General features: G+C 35.9%; 1 protein-coding gene across 1 annotated transcript; it reads right to left on the reverse strand.

The window, feature by feature from the left end:
* Positions 1-288: 288 nt before the first annotated feature.
* Positions 289-1190, reverse strand: LOC143894204 (KRAB-A domain-containing protein 2-like). Its single transcript, XM_077400340.1, is given in 4 exon segments — positions 289-611; positions 614-890; positions 892-1113; positions 1116-1190. Coding segments are annotated over 4 exon segments (897 nt in total).
* Between the last annotated feature and the right edge of the window lie 15887 nt (positions 1191-17077).

Below are 17077 nucleotides of genomic sequence, written 5' to 3' on the forward strand. Positions count from 1 at the left end.
CCATCTCCTTTCTCACAAACAGAACATGTTACGACAATCGATGCAGAATTTACATTTTCAGGACAATTAATGTTTTCGCGAACTTCTTCAGCAATGAGTGTATTGTTGGTGTTCTCAGATGATCCGTTGTCATTATGTACTTCAGTTGAATCAATTATGTGTTCTAATTCTTCTTCTGTTACTATATCATTTATTACCGACGACGGTAATTGGGATGATTGAAGACCAACGTGAGCCTTTCTTCCAAACATTGCTTCATAGGGTGTTTGTTTGATTGCAGAATGCCAACTAGTATTTTTCTTCCATTGGCAGAAAACGTAATCCTTCACTCCATTTAGACAAATTGTTGTCCTCCATCCAGGCGACGAGTATATCCTGTACATCTCGGTTCGCACGTTCAACGCTACCCTGGCTCTGAGAATGTCTTGGTTTGCCGTGCACTATTTTAAGATCAGGCCACATATTTTTTAATTCCTCTATAACGCTGTTACAAAATTCTCTTCCGTTGTCTAATTGTAAGACGGATGGAGCACCGATAACGCAAAATATGTCTACAAGATTATAAGCGACTTCTGCAGCAGTCTTGGTCTTTAGCGGGCGAAGATACACAATTTGGTTAAGTGTTCTTGATAATTTAAAATGAATTTATATTCTCCATCCTGGCTTGTTTGCATATCGATCAGGTCTACTTGTGCTCGGTGATTGATTTCTTTGAATATCAAAGGCTTAACTACAACACCTTTTTTGGGGTGAGCTTTCTTCTTTTTACAGATGAGACAAAGCTCAAGGTAAATATGAATTACCTCTCTCGTTATATTTACGTATTTCGTTTTAATATTCTTTTCTAATTTATGTTTTCCGCCATGTCCGGTTTCCAGATGTGCCGCATGGAATAATATCAAAAACTTGTTCATTATGTGTGTAATACTTAATCTCCTTCTCGTTTTTTAACAAAGGTTGAATAAGTTCCTTAGATTCACCTATAGATAACACATCGTATCTTTTAGACGTCTGTAATCGGTGGTGTGTCTTTTTGGTCCTCACCTTTGCTTCTTCTACCGCAGAAATTAAATCTTCATATGCGTTTGCATTTTTTATTAAAAAAGAATTTACACAGTAGCTTTAAAGATTTTAACTTTTCTTTCGAACTTTTGACGCATTTGATCTCTTTCTAAGTCCGTATCACACATGACTGACATGACACACAAGTAATGAACACAATTTGCTCAAAACTTCAAAGACAAGGTACAGTTTGCGTAAAATATTCGACAATTTTCCACTGCTACGAGTCTCGTACATTAACGTAAATCGTATGATACAATAGTACATCATCCCGCGCTCACGCCAATTCGCCAGCCTTGATCCGCGGGGACTGAGAGCCACTCGAGAGTCGGGCGGTGGGGGATACGCACTACGCACACGTGCGACGTGCTTCTTTTTCGTGTGCGTATCCCCACCGCCCGACTCTCGAGTGGCTCTCAGTCCCCGCGTATCAGTTGGCGACACTGGCGTGAGCGCGGGATGATATACTATTGTATCATGATCTATATTCTAATAAATACTGTTAAATTGCACCAAATAATTTTATTACATAAATACTGCCCCAAAAATTAGGAAACCTAGACTACTACGGACTCCGTGGGCAATGTCGACAATGCTAAATCTCTGTGGACTAAGCTGCGCTAATAGACGGACATTTAGCGCAGCTTAGCCCACGGGAGATTTAGCATTGTCGACATTGCCCACTTAGAACCGAGCAAAGTTCCGCAATGTGATAATCGTTGCTGACATTGCCATCGCTGGATGGGCAGTGTTAACTTTGCCCACATCAAACCGGGCAATGTCCGCTAATAAACTACTTTGCCCAGTCGCGTTGTACAATGCTGACATTGCCCGGGCAATGCCGACACTGCACACCATGCGGACTTTGCCCGTAACATATATATAAGTACCGGACGTCTGTCTGTCTGTCTGAGCGCGAACTACTTAGTGGACCGAATTTTTATGAAGGGTACATGAAATAGGGGTAGAATTTCCCGGGGAGTGCCATAAAATGTATAGTTTTTCGTTACCGATTTTCTGGAAACCGATTTTTCTAATTCTTCTAATTTTTCGGGAAATAATCGACCAAATTTCAAAGAATTGTATATGAAACAGGGGTAGAATTTCCCGGGGAGTGCCATAAAGTGTATAGTTTTTTGTTACCGATTTTCTGGAAACCGATTTTTTTAATTTTTTTAACTTTTCGAAAAATAATCGATTGAACCTCAAAGAATTATATATGAAACAGGGGTAGAATTTTCCGGGGAGTGCTGTAAAATGTATAATTTTTCGTTACCGATCTTTTTAGAAGCTGGTACCGAAATTTTCGATTTTATGGAAACAGGTGTTTTTCTAATTTTTCCAATTTTTCGGGAAATAATTGACCGAATTTAATAGTATATTACACTACAAGGGCCGAAAATTCAACTTTTGGCCCGCGTTATAGTGTATACGATTTTTCTTCATAGCCGGTCGAAAGTACGTTATTAATTTTACTTTTTTTAACTTTAAATGTTAATAAGCATGTTTTTGATGCCTGCCCCCGACATTTGCGGCACGAGCGAAGCGAGTGCTGCTGGTCGTGGGGGCAGGCATCAAATACATTCGAAGAGTCAAGTCTTGTCATATTTTGTAAAAATAAATTAATTCCATTCTATCAAAAATAGATTGTATCGATCAACAGACTTCTTTGGCAACGTATCTGTATTTATTATTAATCGCGCTTCTGCATCGAAATTTCGTATAACTTCTTCCTCGTCTACGGATTCATCAGATGACATATTGTTCATTTTTGCTAGATTATTGAATTGACTTTAATAATATTTTAATATTAAATTAACTGACGACAGAACAATATTGATGACTATTTTTAAGGTTAAAGGGCGTTATGGTTTAAGGTTATAGAGGGCGCGCGTGTACTTCTCACAGGGAGTAAATGTTAAAATTTCGTCCCTGCTATTAGGGACGAAAGTACGTACTTTCGACCGAGGTATGAAGAAAAAGAATTGTATATGAAGTAGGGGCAGAATTTCCAAGAGGTTGCTATAAAGTGTATAATTTTTCGTTACCAATTTTTTGGGAAACTGGTATCAGAAATTTTTCCTATTTTTTAAGAAAATAATTGACCGAATCTTAAAGAATTGTATATGAAACAGGGGTAAAATTTTGCGGGAATATATAATTTTTTGATTACGAAATTTTTTTATAATGATTTGTATTTTATTACTTATTGACTTTCTATCTTTCTTTTTTTTACTTTGATTATTTCATATAAGAATCGTGTTATTGGTCGATTTGTCATGAGATGATTCATAAATAAGAATCGTGTAATTGCTCGATTTGCCGAAGTGACGTCATTAATCGCTCGCGGTCGATCAGTTTTAAATAAAATATGTTATATGTAGGATAAGTTGCTGCCTTCACATATTATATGTCATCGATCAAAAACAAATCGCAAGGAAAAAATAGAAAGAGGAGAGAGAAGAAAAAAAATATTTATCTATATATTATGAGAGAGAGAGAGAGAGAGAGAGAGAGAGATTATTAAAATATAAAATAATTAGAATTATCAATTCTTTAATGTTTTCTTTCTCCTTTTATTAAGTAAAAAATTCTAATTTGATGGCATCAATGTCCTATTCTTCCACGCGCGATTTGACCCTTTATTTCACGATAAGTTGTTTTAGTTGTCAAAAATTATAAAAGATATTAGATAATAAAATTAAATTTTCTTGTAAATTTGAAGAGCAGTGTATCCTGTTACGTATCCTGTTAGTCTCAAGGGTTTGCTTTAGAGAGCTATTTATACTCCTAATAAAGGTTTTCTTATACATGCCGTCGTTTGTCGAGTAAAACTGCAAAAGTGTCACATGTCTTTTGTCGCGTTTTTTATATCCTTTGATGTATTTTGCATTCTTTCAAGTGTCGCATTGCTCTCTTTTACGCTTTTTTATTTCTATGGCATTTCTCAAAGCATTTACGAACTCATCTGTCTTGAGCCTTTTTAAGAGCGTGGTTTTAAAGAGGAGTACATTTAAGCTCACTTTGTGTGTTTACATTATATTATCTATTTCTTACATTATTTTGATTTTGATAAATTAGTGTTGCATACCATATACCTCTCATACATGTCCGTTAAATTACAGTAAAAAAAAATCCAATATTAATTATTTTATTACAGTAAATATTAAACTAATTTATAAAAATAACTATAAATATGTAAATGTAATTATTTTATTTCATTGTTCCAATATACTTTTACATTTTAGAACTTTTTTAATAATTAATTTTTAAGTATTTTAACATAATTACATTATATATTAAATAAACACAGATTAGTATTAGCGTCATGGATTTATTCAAGATGCATAAATGTACTCGATCATGTAGGTTGATCAATAATTACAAATATCATAAGCATCAGACGTTGCTAAATACAATATTAACACTGCATTCATGAAATTATAGGACTGTTATTATTATACTTGTTATTGAATTATTTCACGACCACAGAAAATAATAAACATATATAGGTACGTTAGCTTTTTTCGCAAACAAAGAATACATCTCTTTTATTTGATTAAAATCTATACCTATACAATGAAAAATTTGTTATATCATTATCTAATCTTTGAGATATCTTATCTTAAAGATATCATTTATAAAAGGGCTTTATATAAAGAGAAAAATATTTTTATTTAAAATATTTATTTTACTATATACTGATAGACTAATAAAACTTTCATAAAATATATCAAGAGACACGGTAGCGTCTCGCGCCAAGTACACGCGGAGCGAGACCGACCGTGACTCTCTTACGCGACGCGACGGGTTGCGAGTACCCGAGATGTTGAGATCTCGATAACGAGTGAACGGATCAAGTTCTAAGTAGGCTTGATCGATAGCTTGGGGTCCAATTAGGGGGGGGTGTTAGGATAATGCATCTTTCCCAAGATGAATCCAGATTATTTTTGTTTTTCGCGTTTTCTACCTCTTATACTGAGTTTATGTTGCGCGCGCGGTAGATTGTAACCAGCGTTTAGACGCCGCACTTCCACGTGTGGCGCATACACATTCGGTCACTAGCCGACACCAGGCGGCGTGCCTCTTCCGGCTACCCAGCGCCGCGCTCTCGATACTCTCGATTGCGTCGATCCTCAGAAACACATTGTACGCGACGCAGAGCACACACAATAATTGTCGAGCGTGATTTAATAAAAATTATCGTTTGCAAAGAAGACCCGTTCATACTGCATTCCGACCTGCGGTTCCTCAACAGGTTATGGGCCCAGGATAACGCCACTGAACGGTCTAAAAAGCGAACTGAGGAAGTCATACCTGTCTTGTGAAGAGCTGAAGCGAAGTCGCCGTCTCCCTGAGCATCGTCCCTGAACAAGACGAGGAAGATCAGCGTCCGTTGCTCTCTGACGTGTTCTCGCGCTCTGAATCAAGTGCTCTGTCCGAGATGTCCGATAACATCGACCTACGAAACATCACGAAATTCGATGGATCGAATTTCCAGCTGTGGAAATTCCAGCTCCGGACTGTTCTCGTCGCAAGCGGCCTTCTCGAAATCACAGAAGGTACGATAGTAAAACCCGAGCCAACAGACAACACGTTTACGGCATGGTGCACGAAGAATGCGAAGGCCATGTGCATCCTATCGTCGTCTATGGAGTATTCACAACTCGAATATCTCATTACTTGTGAAACAGCTGCCGAAATGTGGTCAAAACTTAGCACCATACATGAACAGAAAAGTGCTTCCAACAAGCTCACGCTCATGACCAAATTTCACGAGTACAAAATGGCGGCCACCGACTCCGTTGCGCAGCACGTTGCCAAGATCGAAAATATGGCACGACAACTGAAGGACGTCGGAGAGGAGATGTCTGAGGTCACGATCATCGCCAAGATTCTGGGGAGCCTCCCGTCAAAATTCAACGCGCTGGTGACTGCCTGGGATAGCGTTCAGGAACGGGATCAGAGGAAAGATGTCCTTACCGAACGTCTAATAAAAGAAGAGAATCGACTCACCGCCATGGACGAAGCCACCAACGCGTTAGCGACAATCAAGGTACAGGATGGAAACACAGCCACCCGAGAGAATGCGTTGCAAAAACATCGAGGTAACGAAAGGGCGTCAGGTAAAAGTAAGAAATTCAAAGATTTCACTTGCCATTATTGTAGTAAGAAAGGTCACATCGCTCGAAATTGTTTTAAGAAACGCGACGATTCGAAAAACAATAAAGATAACGAGAAAGCGAAACAAAAAACGAATGGCGATAATTCCGCGAATTTAGAAGCGTTCTTGACCTTAGAATCTAATTGCTCAACTCGAATTCTAAATTCCGATGTAAAAGATGTGTGGCTTTTAGATAGCGGTGCTTCAAAGCACATGAGTTTTCGTCGCAAATGGTTTATTGATTTAAATGAATCCTATAGAGAAACCGTTAGCTTAGGAGACGATTCAACTTGCGAAGTAAGAGGTCGCGGAACCATTCTGATCAAAAGATTAGTCAATAATGAATGGCTTGATGGTAAATTAGAGGACGTTCTTTACATTCCGTCATTACGTAAGAACCTTTTTTCGACCGGAGTATGTACAGCGAAAGGTTGCGTTTTAAAATTAGAGGCCAACGACGTAAGAATTTATCGAAATAATATACTGACGGCTTGCGGTATGAAACAGGAAAACAATCTATTTAGATTGATGTTTAAGGTAATCGAAGGTACAGAGGTAAATTCAACCTCACTTAATAACCTTGAGACATGGCATCGACGCTTGGGCCACATCAATTGCCGAACATTGTGTGAGATGGCAAATAAAGGATTGGTGAATGGAATCTCGCTATCACACATCAACAACTTTTTCTGCGAGAACTGCCAATTCGGGAAACAGCACCGACTGCCCTTCAAACCGAAGGAACGCACAAGGAAAACCGAGGTAGGTGAGTTTATACATGCCGACCTCTGCGGCCCAATGTCAGAAGCATCTATCGGCGGATGTAAATATTTTCTTCTTTTGAAAGATGACTGTTCAAGCTTCCGTCAAGTATATTTTCTGCGTCACAAGGATGATACGTTCGAGAAATTCAAAGAATTCGAACAATTGGTCTTTAACAGATTTGGTTGCAGAATAAAAACAGTGAGATCCGACAACGGGACTGAGTTCCGAAACAAGAAGATGTCTGATTACATGGCTTCACGAGGTATTACATTGGAAACATCCGCTCCATACATACATGAACAAAACGGACGTGCGGAAAGAGAGATGCGCACGATCGTTGAAAGCGCTCGAACCATGTTGACTGCGAAGAACTTGCCGACACGACTCTGGGCTGAAGCGGTAAATACCGCTGTGTATATTTTGAATCGCTGTCTATCATCTCAAACAAACAACAATACTCCCTTCGAATTGTGGTACAAGAAGAAACCCGAGCTATCTCACATAAGGATATTCGGAAGCGATGCCTACGTTCATATTCCGAAAGAACATCGCAAGAAATGGGACCCGAAGTCAAAGAAACTAATCCTGGTCGGATATCAAGGCGAATCGGCTAATTATCGACTCTTTAATCCCACCACTAAACAAATAATTGCAGCCAGAGATGTCGTTATAAATGAAGCGCCTGTCCAAGATGTCGATTGCGGGGAGAATAAGATCTCTATACCTGTAAGCGATTGCCGAAACTCCGTTGAAAAGCAGGCTGACCTTCACGAGGAACGACACCAAGCCGGATTGGACACTCCGATTGATGAGAACAGAGATGTCGATGACAGAAATAAAAACGACAGATACGGCTTAAGAGAAAGGGACTTAATTAAACCACCATTGAGATACGAAGCGTGTTTTACTTTGTTCAACGAACCAAAGTCCTTTCAAGAAGCAACTTCCGGAGAAAATTCCGAGAATTGGAAATTAGCTATCCAAGAGGAACTTGATGCACATACGAAGAACGGAACATGGACCATAGTTCCAGCGCCACCCGACTGCAAACCAGTAGGATGCAAGTGGGTATTCAAAATAAAGAAATCTCCCACGAACGAGAACGTTCGATTCAAGGCTCGATTATGTGCAAAGGGCTTCTCACAAAAGGCCGGAACTGATTTTGGAGAGATCTTCTCACCCGTCGTTCGATACGACTCGATAAGAGTTCTGCTAGCAATAGCCGCACGCGACGACTTAGAAATCGGACAGTTCGACATAAAAACCGCATTTTTATACGGAGAGTTAGAAGAGGACATTTATATGCAAGTACCAGATGGAGTCGAAATTGAAGGTAGTGGAATGGTCTGCAAATTGAATCGATCCTTATACGGTCTGAAACAAGCAGCCAGATGTTGGCACAAAAGATTTAAGAAAGCTTCAAAGGAATTCAATTTCAAAGTGAGCGAAGCGGATCAATGCGTGTTTTATGGTCACTTCGACGGAGAAATAGTCTATATCGGATTATATGTAGACGATGGTCTCATCCTAGCATCATCACGAAGATTGTTAAACAAGGTGCTCGACGCCTTACGTGAAAGCTTCGAGATATCCGAAGGCATTGCCGAAGTTTTCGTTGGAATGGAAATCCAGCGTAATCGTGCGAACAAGACCATCTTCGTCCATCAACGTAACTACACAGACCGCATATTGACGTATTTCGGTATGGATCAAGCAAAGCCTGTTTCCATTCCAGCCGATCCTCACACAGTGTTGCATACAAGAGATAATAATAAAAATACTTTGAACGATTCAATTCCATATCGAGAGGCCGTCGGTTCATTGTTGTTCTTAGCCACAATATCAAGACCCGATATCTCTTACGCCGTCGGTTTCGTAAGTCGTTTCTTAAGTAAATATGATTTATCTCATTGGCACGCGGTACAAAGGATCTTGAAATATTTAGCAAAAACCAAAGACTACGGGATCTTGTATCAGGGAAATAGCGGAGAATATTACAATTTAGTAGGGTATTCAGACTCAGATTTTGCCTCCGATTTAGACACTAGACGCTCAACGAGCGGTTATATATTTAAATTGGCAAACGGACCCGTGACTTGGAGGTCCAAACGTCAAGACATTGTAAGTCTGAGCACAACGGAGGCGGAGTATATCGCAGCTAGCCTAGCAAGCAGAGAAGTAATATGGTTAAGGAAACTTTTGTCAGATATTGGACATCAATGTTCTGATTCAACGATGCTACATATCGACAATGAAAGTGCAATAAGGCTAATTAAGAATCAAGAATTTCATGCACGAACAAAGCACATCGATGTCCAATATCATTTTATTCGCGAAGTATTCGAAAATAAGTTGATAGACGTTATGTACATTCCTAGCGAAGATCAACTGGCCGATATATTCACAAAGGCTCTACCGCGCATACACTTCGAAAAATTAAGATATGCAATTGGAGTTATCGATCCAACACTCGCATAAGATACCAGAAAATACTCAAAAAAGGGGGAGTGTTAGGATAATGCATCTTTCCCAAGATGAATCCAGATTATTTTTGTTTTTCGCGTTTTCTACCTCTTATACTGAGTTTATGTTGCGCGCGGTAGATTGTAACCAGCGTTAAGACGCCGCACTTCCACGTGTGGCGCATACACATTCGGTCACTAGCCGACACCAGGCGGCGTGCCTCTTCCGGCTACCCAGCGCCGCGCTCTCGATACTCTCGATCGCGTCGATCCTCAGAAACACATTGTACGCGACGCAGAGCACACACAATAATTGTCGAGCGTGATTTAATAAAGATTATCGTTTGCAAAGAAGACCCGTTCATACTGCATTCCGACCTGCGGTTCCTCAACAGGGGGTTTCTCTCATAATATTCCGCTACGTGCCCTACGAGCGGAGATATTGCGACGCAAAGTCCAAATGTGAAAATTTTTTATTAAGATACTTCTTCTACTTCTAACGCCGACGTCTGATATGATGACGTCATAATCAGAAACGTCACTTTCACTTTTTCGACGCTGGCGGCGCAGGTATCGCCAGTTTCGATATCGCGCGCATATTTCAAAATTAGGTCGATAGACTTATCGGTCAGGAGGAAGATTTCTATTTAGGTAAATTAGGTATATATATAAATAATATATATTGAGTCAACGCGGAAAAGAAGATTCTCTACGCTTGGCAGAAAGTGCCGCTAGGGAATTTTTAAGTCGATTCTTATGAATCAAGCTTGAATTTGATGTCTAGGTATCCCAGGTTGCCGATGACGAGGTCCAGATAGTGCGCTTCATAGTTTTCAGTGTCCAGGTGTAATAATACGTTGAATTCGATGTCTACGTGTCCCAGGTTGCCGATGACGAGGTCCACATAGTGCGCTCCGTAGTTTTCGGTGTCTACGTGTATTAATACCTTGAATTCGATGTTTAGGTGTCCCAGGTGCTGATGACGAGGTCCAGATAGCGCGCTCGGTAGTTTTTGGTGTCTAGGTGTAATAATACCTCGAATTCGATGTCTACGTGTTCCAGGTTGCCGATGACGAGGTCCACATAATGCGCTTCATAGTTTTTGGTGTCTAGGTGTATTAATAACTTTAAATCTGAATGGGTGCGTTCAGCCGATACTCCGCTAGCCTAGCAATTGTGAGCAGTCGCTCGTTTTCGCTCGTTTCCTCTCCTTTTAATCCATTAGGTCAAAAGAGAGGAAACGAGCGAAAACGAGCGTCTGCTCACGATTGCTAGACTAGCGGAGTATCGGCTGAACGCACCCAATGTAGGACACGTAGATATCGAATTCGAGGTATTAATACATGTAGACACTGAAAACTACGAAGCGCACTATGTGGACCTCGTCATCGGCAACTTGGAACACGTGGCCATCGAATTCAAGGTATTAATACACCTGTACACCGAAAACTATAGAGCGCACTATGTGGACCTCGTCATTGGCAACCTGGGACACCTAGACATTGAATTCAAGCTTAATTCATAAGAATCGACTTAAAATTTCCCTAGCGGCAGAATTAGAATTATGTCATGACATAATAAAAATTGCTAAATTAAAATTATGTCTAGACATAATAAAAATTGGACAAAAATTATGTCTAGACATAATAAAAATTGGATGAATTAAAATTATGTCTGACGTAAAAATAATTATCAAAAATATCGATACCTGAAGATATCGGTACATATACAGTTGCGAACAACATTCAATAAGACACGCAAATAAAAATAAATAAAGAATTTTACAGTTAACGACTTATTAACATTAATCATGCTTTATTGCGATTATGTTTTATGTTGAAATTGAAAAATATATACAAGGTGTACAACTAAAAGAGTTACAGATTATTATTTAAAAAAAACTAAGCAAAATATTAAATTGTTGTTTTCTTTAGAAATAATAGTCCGTAACAATTTTAGCTTCATACCTTGTATTATATACTGTTTATAAGATTATAAGATATATTGTTTATAAGATTAAGATGCGTAACACTACAAAATGGCGTGATATCCGTACAAAATTACCTTTTTAAAAAAAAGGTAAAAAAGAGCGCCAAGTACACGCATAGTAGTGTATATGTATTATGTTGTTACCCTGTTATGTTGTTACCTCGAAAAAAACAAAGTGGTAGTATTATACCTCCAAATAGCTTTATCCTGTACATACTGTTTATAAAATGCGTAATATACTACAAAAAGGCGTGATATCCGCACAAAATTACTTTTTTTAAAAAAAGGTAAAAAAAGGCGCCAAGTACACGTATAGTAGTGTATATGTTGTTACCTAAAAAAAAAGAAAGTGGTAGTATTATACCTCGAAAAAACCTAAGTAACAAGTGGTAGATCTTTACCTAAAAAAAAAAAGAAAGTGGTAGTATTATACCTCGAAAAAACCTAAGTAACAAGTGGTAGATCTTTATATCTCGAAAAATCTCGAAAAAATCTAAGCAGTAGTAACTTTATTTCCGAAAAATTATAACCCAAGTGATACACGTCCCAAAATTATGTTATCTTATCAAAAAAAAGAGTCGCGCTTCAAATGATCTATTACAATTACAAAAAAGAAATGATATCTTTTTAAATTAGAGCGCCAATTACAGAGAGAACATGTATATTGCCTCAAAAAATAATTGTTGCACTACTTTAAAAAATTTTTACATTGTGTCAATTAGAAAAGAATGTATGATAACAATTTTATAAGATTAAGAAATGTTATTTAAATTTATTAAACTTACCACACCTAAGAGTAAAAGGAAATTGAAGATAGTATATGATTTTTATTTTAAGCTTCTTTTATCTCCAATAATATTTATTCTGGAGGATAATCGCAATATTCTTTAAAGCAGTTTGACTTTAAGAACAATTGAGGAAGAGTTTTAAGGTATGACGTATAATATTAAAATGTATTTCCCTTTAATATACTTAGAAAGTTAATTACACGTCACAATTTATCTTGTCTTATGTTCCTGTCACTCTCATTGTAGTTTGATTTGGAAAAAAGACAGATATTGTAAAACATCTTTGCAATATAAATAATTAAATAAATTTTTATCAAAATTTCTTACGGTTTTAATTTAAGGTAGGCGTCTCGCTACGTGCTAGTCATGTGACTGTTTGTAGGTTTTTACGTTCAGAAATATATTTCAGGCAATTTTTGCTAAAGAAAAAATAATTTTATGAATTATGGTGTAAAATTTCATACGTGACTAAGTATGTTACTTTTTCCAAATTATGTGATTTTTTTTATTTGACTCCGTTTTGATCAGCTGATCATGCAAGTTGTCGAGAAAGGTTACAAGTGAGAAAAATACTTTTTGATTAAATTTTGACAATTACTGAGAAAGAGTTTCAAAACGCATGACAGAGTTTCAAACGCGTGTCAATCACTATCCAATTCGGCTAAGAAAAACGAGCCCCACAACCTGCAACTACAGTGATTAGCCAGCGGCGTTGCCAAGTCTTCCCAACCTCACCTCGACCAAAAAATGTCTGCTCGATTACCGCATTTTCACTAAAATAAACTAAAAAATTTGCAGCGAAATCTCCGGTAAACTATATATTTTATGGTTGCATCGAATTCTTCGAAATCTAATGTACAAAAAGCAATGTTTTTTCTCACTTCATCTAATCGAAAAATGCGAAAATATGTGATTGAAACCGTGATAGAACCTTCTTTTTCTGGCCGTCTGTATGAAGTAATGCAAAATTTGTGATTTTCGAGATCAATTTTCTAGAGTAAATAGTCGGTAAAGAGCCACAGAAAAAATCGATTGCAAAGCTGATCATATATAATTTAATATAAAATCCGAAATCGAAAACTTTATCTAATACATGCCCTGACGAGACGACTACCTTAAATTCAATACCATGATTTCTTTCATAACAATATGTCTCCGTAGATTTTCACAATAATTAATATGTAAGACGTAGCATACGGCAGGAAATCACGGCAATTGTTCAGATTTCACCAAGTCGATGAAGTTTAATGAAGGTGAAATCTATTGAAGTATAAACATAAGCTCTCCAAACCTTTTATCCTTCTCAGCACGTTTCGTATTTCAGCAAAGTTCTATTTGTCTCTGATCCAAGTTAGTTCTTTCCCCGATCTATCCTTTTTTTCCTTTCCTCTATAACCATTGGTTAAAAGTTTTGTCGAACTTTTATCCGTAATTTCCAGAGTTTGAGAAATCTCGCTGACCTTTCGATGCGCGATGACCGGAGTAACCATCAATCAAATTTTAAATATAAAGATAAATCACGAAATGAAGACAAATTAAACAGAATGTTTTGAATGTTTTGCAAGAGAATCTGATAGCTAATTGTAAGTAAGATTTTTTATTTGACTTGATATTCTAAGGAACATCAGAAGAGATGATACTATTCGGGATGCGACAGAGTGGTTTTATATTTATATCAGGCAGGAGCTGTGATCCGAAAATCATACGTTACCCTTTGATCTTTCATATTTTCATAACATACGATATATGATTTACTATATGATATAAAGCATAATTTTTCTAGGACACCTAGGAAATACCAAAGAAAAAGTAGACATCAAAAAGATATCCAATTGCTAATATTAATAGACTATTAATGATAATTGCTCCAGCACAAGCGAGATTATTGCTTCTCTTCTGAAATTGCAATTTCTTTTTTCTTCTACACAACGAGTGCAAAAAAAACTTCAAAAGTTCTCGATTGGTACTCAGACTTTAGAACGTCGATTAATGTGTATTGGCTATACCGTTTGACTTTTACAGTTCAAAGTATTGTAAAACTCATAAAACGATTTTGTATTATGCTTTCTGACTGCTTCATTATTTCCACATAACTTATTTTTTTGAGTAATAAATATAAAAAAGCATGCAGTAAAAGGCAATCATCAATTTTGCTAGTTAGCCGTTAAATCGTTGAGGATGTGCGAAATCAAAAGTTGGTTTGTCCAACTTCTCAAGAAAATAAAATAAATCCTTGAAACTTTATTATTACGTTCGTTTAGCTACTAAACAAATAGCATCAATGTGTTTGAACAGCTGAAAAAATTTCTGACGAAGATTTCTTCTCTTTGTTTGCAAACACAATAATACCAATGCATATTAAGCAGTAAACGTTTTCTTTTATTATATTCAAAAGTAGAAAATTAATACAAAATAAACTACAACTTAATTCATTAACTATAAAAAAACAAGTTAAACAAATTTGTGAACTCTTAATATTATGTTATATTATTATATTATTAAAAATATAAATAAAGAACACACACAGGCTCTCTCGCGTATGTATGAGACAAAGAAATAAAGGTTACCGGCCAATAACGAGCAACAAGATTGTTAAAATTTAAAAATATATATTGTTAACAATGTGGAAATATATGATTCTGGATTATTCGTATATTCAATGTAATCAAGTCTATTAAATTTGGCTGATAAAGGCACGGTGTTGCCAAAACGTCCCTTTTCAACATTGTTAACAACATATATTTTTAAATTTTTATAATCTTGTTGTTGGCCGGTACCCTTTATTTCTTTGTCTGTTACATGCGAGCCTGTTCTTTATTTATATTTTTACATACACCCTGGCCTACAATGGGGTATAATGAAAGTCATCGTTTTAACGTTAGATCTTTATATTATTATTTTCTACAACAATGTTACTGTACTTATCGGATATGGAAATGTATGATTCCGGATTATTTGTATATTTAACGTAATCAAGTCTATTTTAAATTTGGCTGATAAAGGCACGGTGTTGCCGAAACGTCCCTTTTCAACATTGTTATAACAATATATATTTTTAAATTTTAACAATCTTGTTGCTCGTTATTGGCCGGTAACAATTAAATTATTAATATCATGTTAGCAATATATATTGTTAACAACATTTTTTAAATATATATTATTTATTATAACATACTTACTTTGTAATTTACATAATTAGTTTTTTAAAAATATTTACTTAAAATATATATATAGATTTATAACGTCATAAATTAAGAAAAAAAATAATAGTAAAAATATGTATAATAGTAAAAAATATAATATTTCCGAAAAATAGTATTATAATAAATAATAAATAAGATCATATATAATAAACAATAATTATAATTTATAGTTTGTGTTCTCATTTTTATCGAGATTTTGTGACTAAATATAGTATCTTTTATATTCATGGCAATAGATTATGGAAATTTTATTGTATTCGTTTTGCTCTTTCTTATCTTTTACAGTAATACTTTTTTGTTCCATGCTATCATCGAGGCGCCGCGCTGGAGTGTCATTAATTTGACATAATTTAATAAACTGCACAATTTCTGCTTCAATTTGACTAGAAACTTCCATTTCTTTATTATCCTAATAATAAAAGTGATTTTAAATCCATTCATTCCGACGGAAATTGTTACGTATATAAAGAATTAAATAGCCAATTACATGGACACGTGAGACAATAGTCTATCCAACACTTGAATAATCTGAACGTACAATTTACAATCTGTCTGAAATATATCTATTCTTATATGACATTTTCAAGTATTATTACGTATAGGCTACATAATCATTATTCAATATACTTCAGTTTGTTATACATACATCAATCTACTATCTATATATAGTCACATTAAATCCTCATTAGTAAAATGTCATATTAATCCCTCATTATATATATATATATGTAGGTCCAAGGGTATGTTCCGGGACTGTTTACGTTTTTTGAAATGTACAGTCCTGGAATATAACGCATATATATGTAATCAGATTCAAAAAACTGTCCCGAAAAATTCCGTAGGACATCAATTTTTTCCAGGACAGACCTGGAAACTGCCAAATGTCCTGGAATATACCGATATCAAAAATAAAAGTCCCGGAACATACTTCCAGACCTACATATATATATATATATATATATATATATATATATAAGCTTCAGTTCTTCAATTAAAAGTATACTTTTTAATATACATTATATTTAATCTCTCTATATATATATATATATATATATATATATATATATATATATATATATAATAGAATGTCTGTATGTATGTATGTATGTATGTATGTTCTTTATACACTCTCAAACTATTCGACCGAATTTTTACTAAAAATACATAAAATAGGGGTAGAATTTTCCGGAGAGTGTTATAGAGTTATAGTTTTTTGTTACCGATCTTTTTGGGAACCGGTATCTGAAATTTCTCCAATTTTTCGGAAAATAATTGACCGAATTTTAACGAATTGTATATGAATCAGGGGTAGAATTTCCCGGTGAGTGTCGTAAAGTGTATAATTTTTCGTTATCGATTTTTTGGGAAACCGGTATCAGAAATTCCGATAGAATTTCTCGGAGAGTGCCATACAGTGTATAATTTTTTATTACCGATCTTTTTGGAAACCAGTATCAGAAATTTTTCCAATTTTTCGGGAAATAATTGAAGGAATGATGTCGTTGATCGGTAAGTGAAATATTGGAAAAGCGGAAATGACTCAATAGTGTGAAACTCGAGTAGAAAAAGACCGGTTACGACATGTTTAATCCATAAAAACATTTATGCGATCCGATTTGAAATTAGAGGCATTTAGTTATGATT

This window comes from Temnothorax americanus, unplaced genomic scaffold, assembly GCF_048541705.1.
Source record: "Temnothorax americanus isolate GAGA-0224 unplaced genomic scaffold, ASM4854170v1 Scaffold131, whole genome shotgun sequence".
Taxonomy (NCBI): Eukaryota; Metazoa; Arthropoda; class Insecta; order Hymenoptera; family Formicidae; genus Temnothorax; species Temnothorax americanus.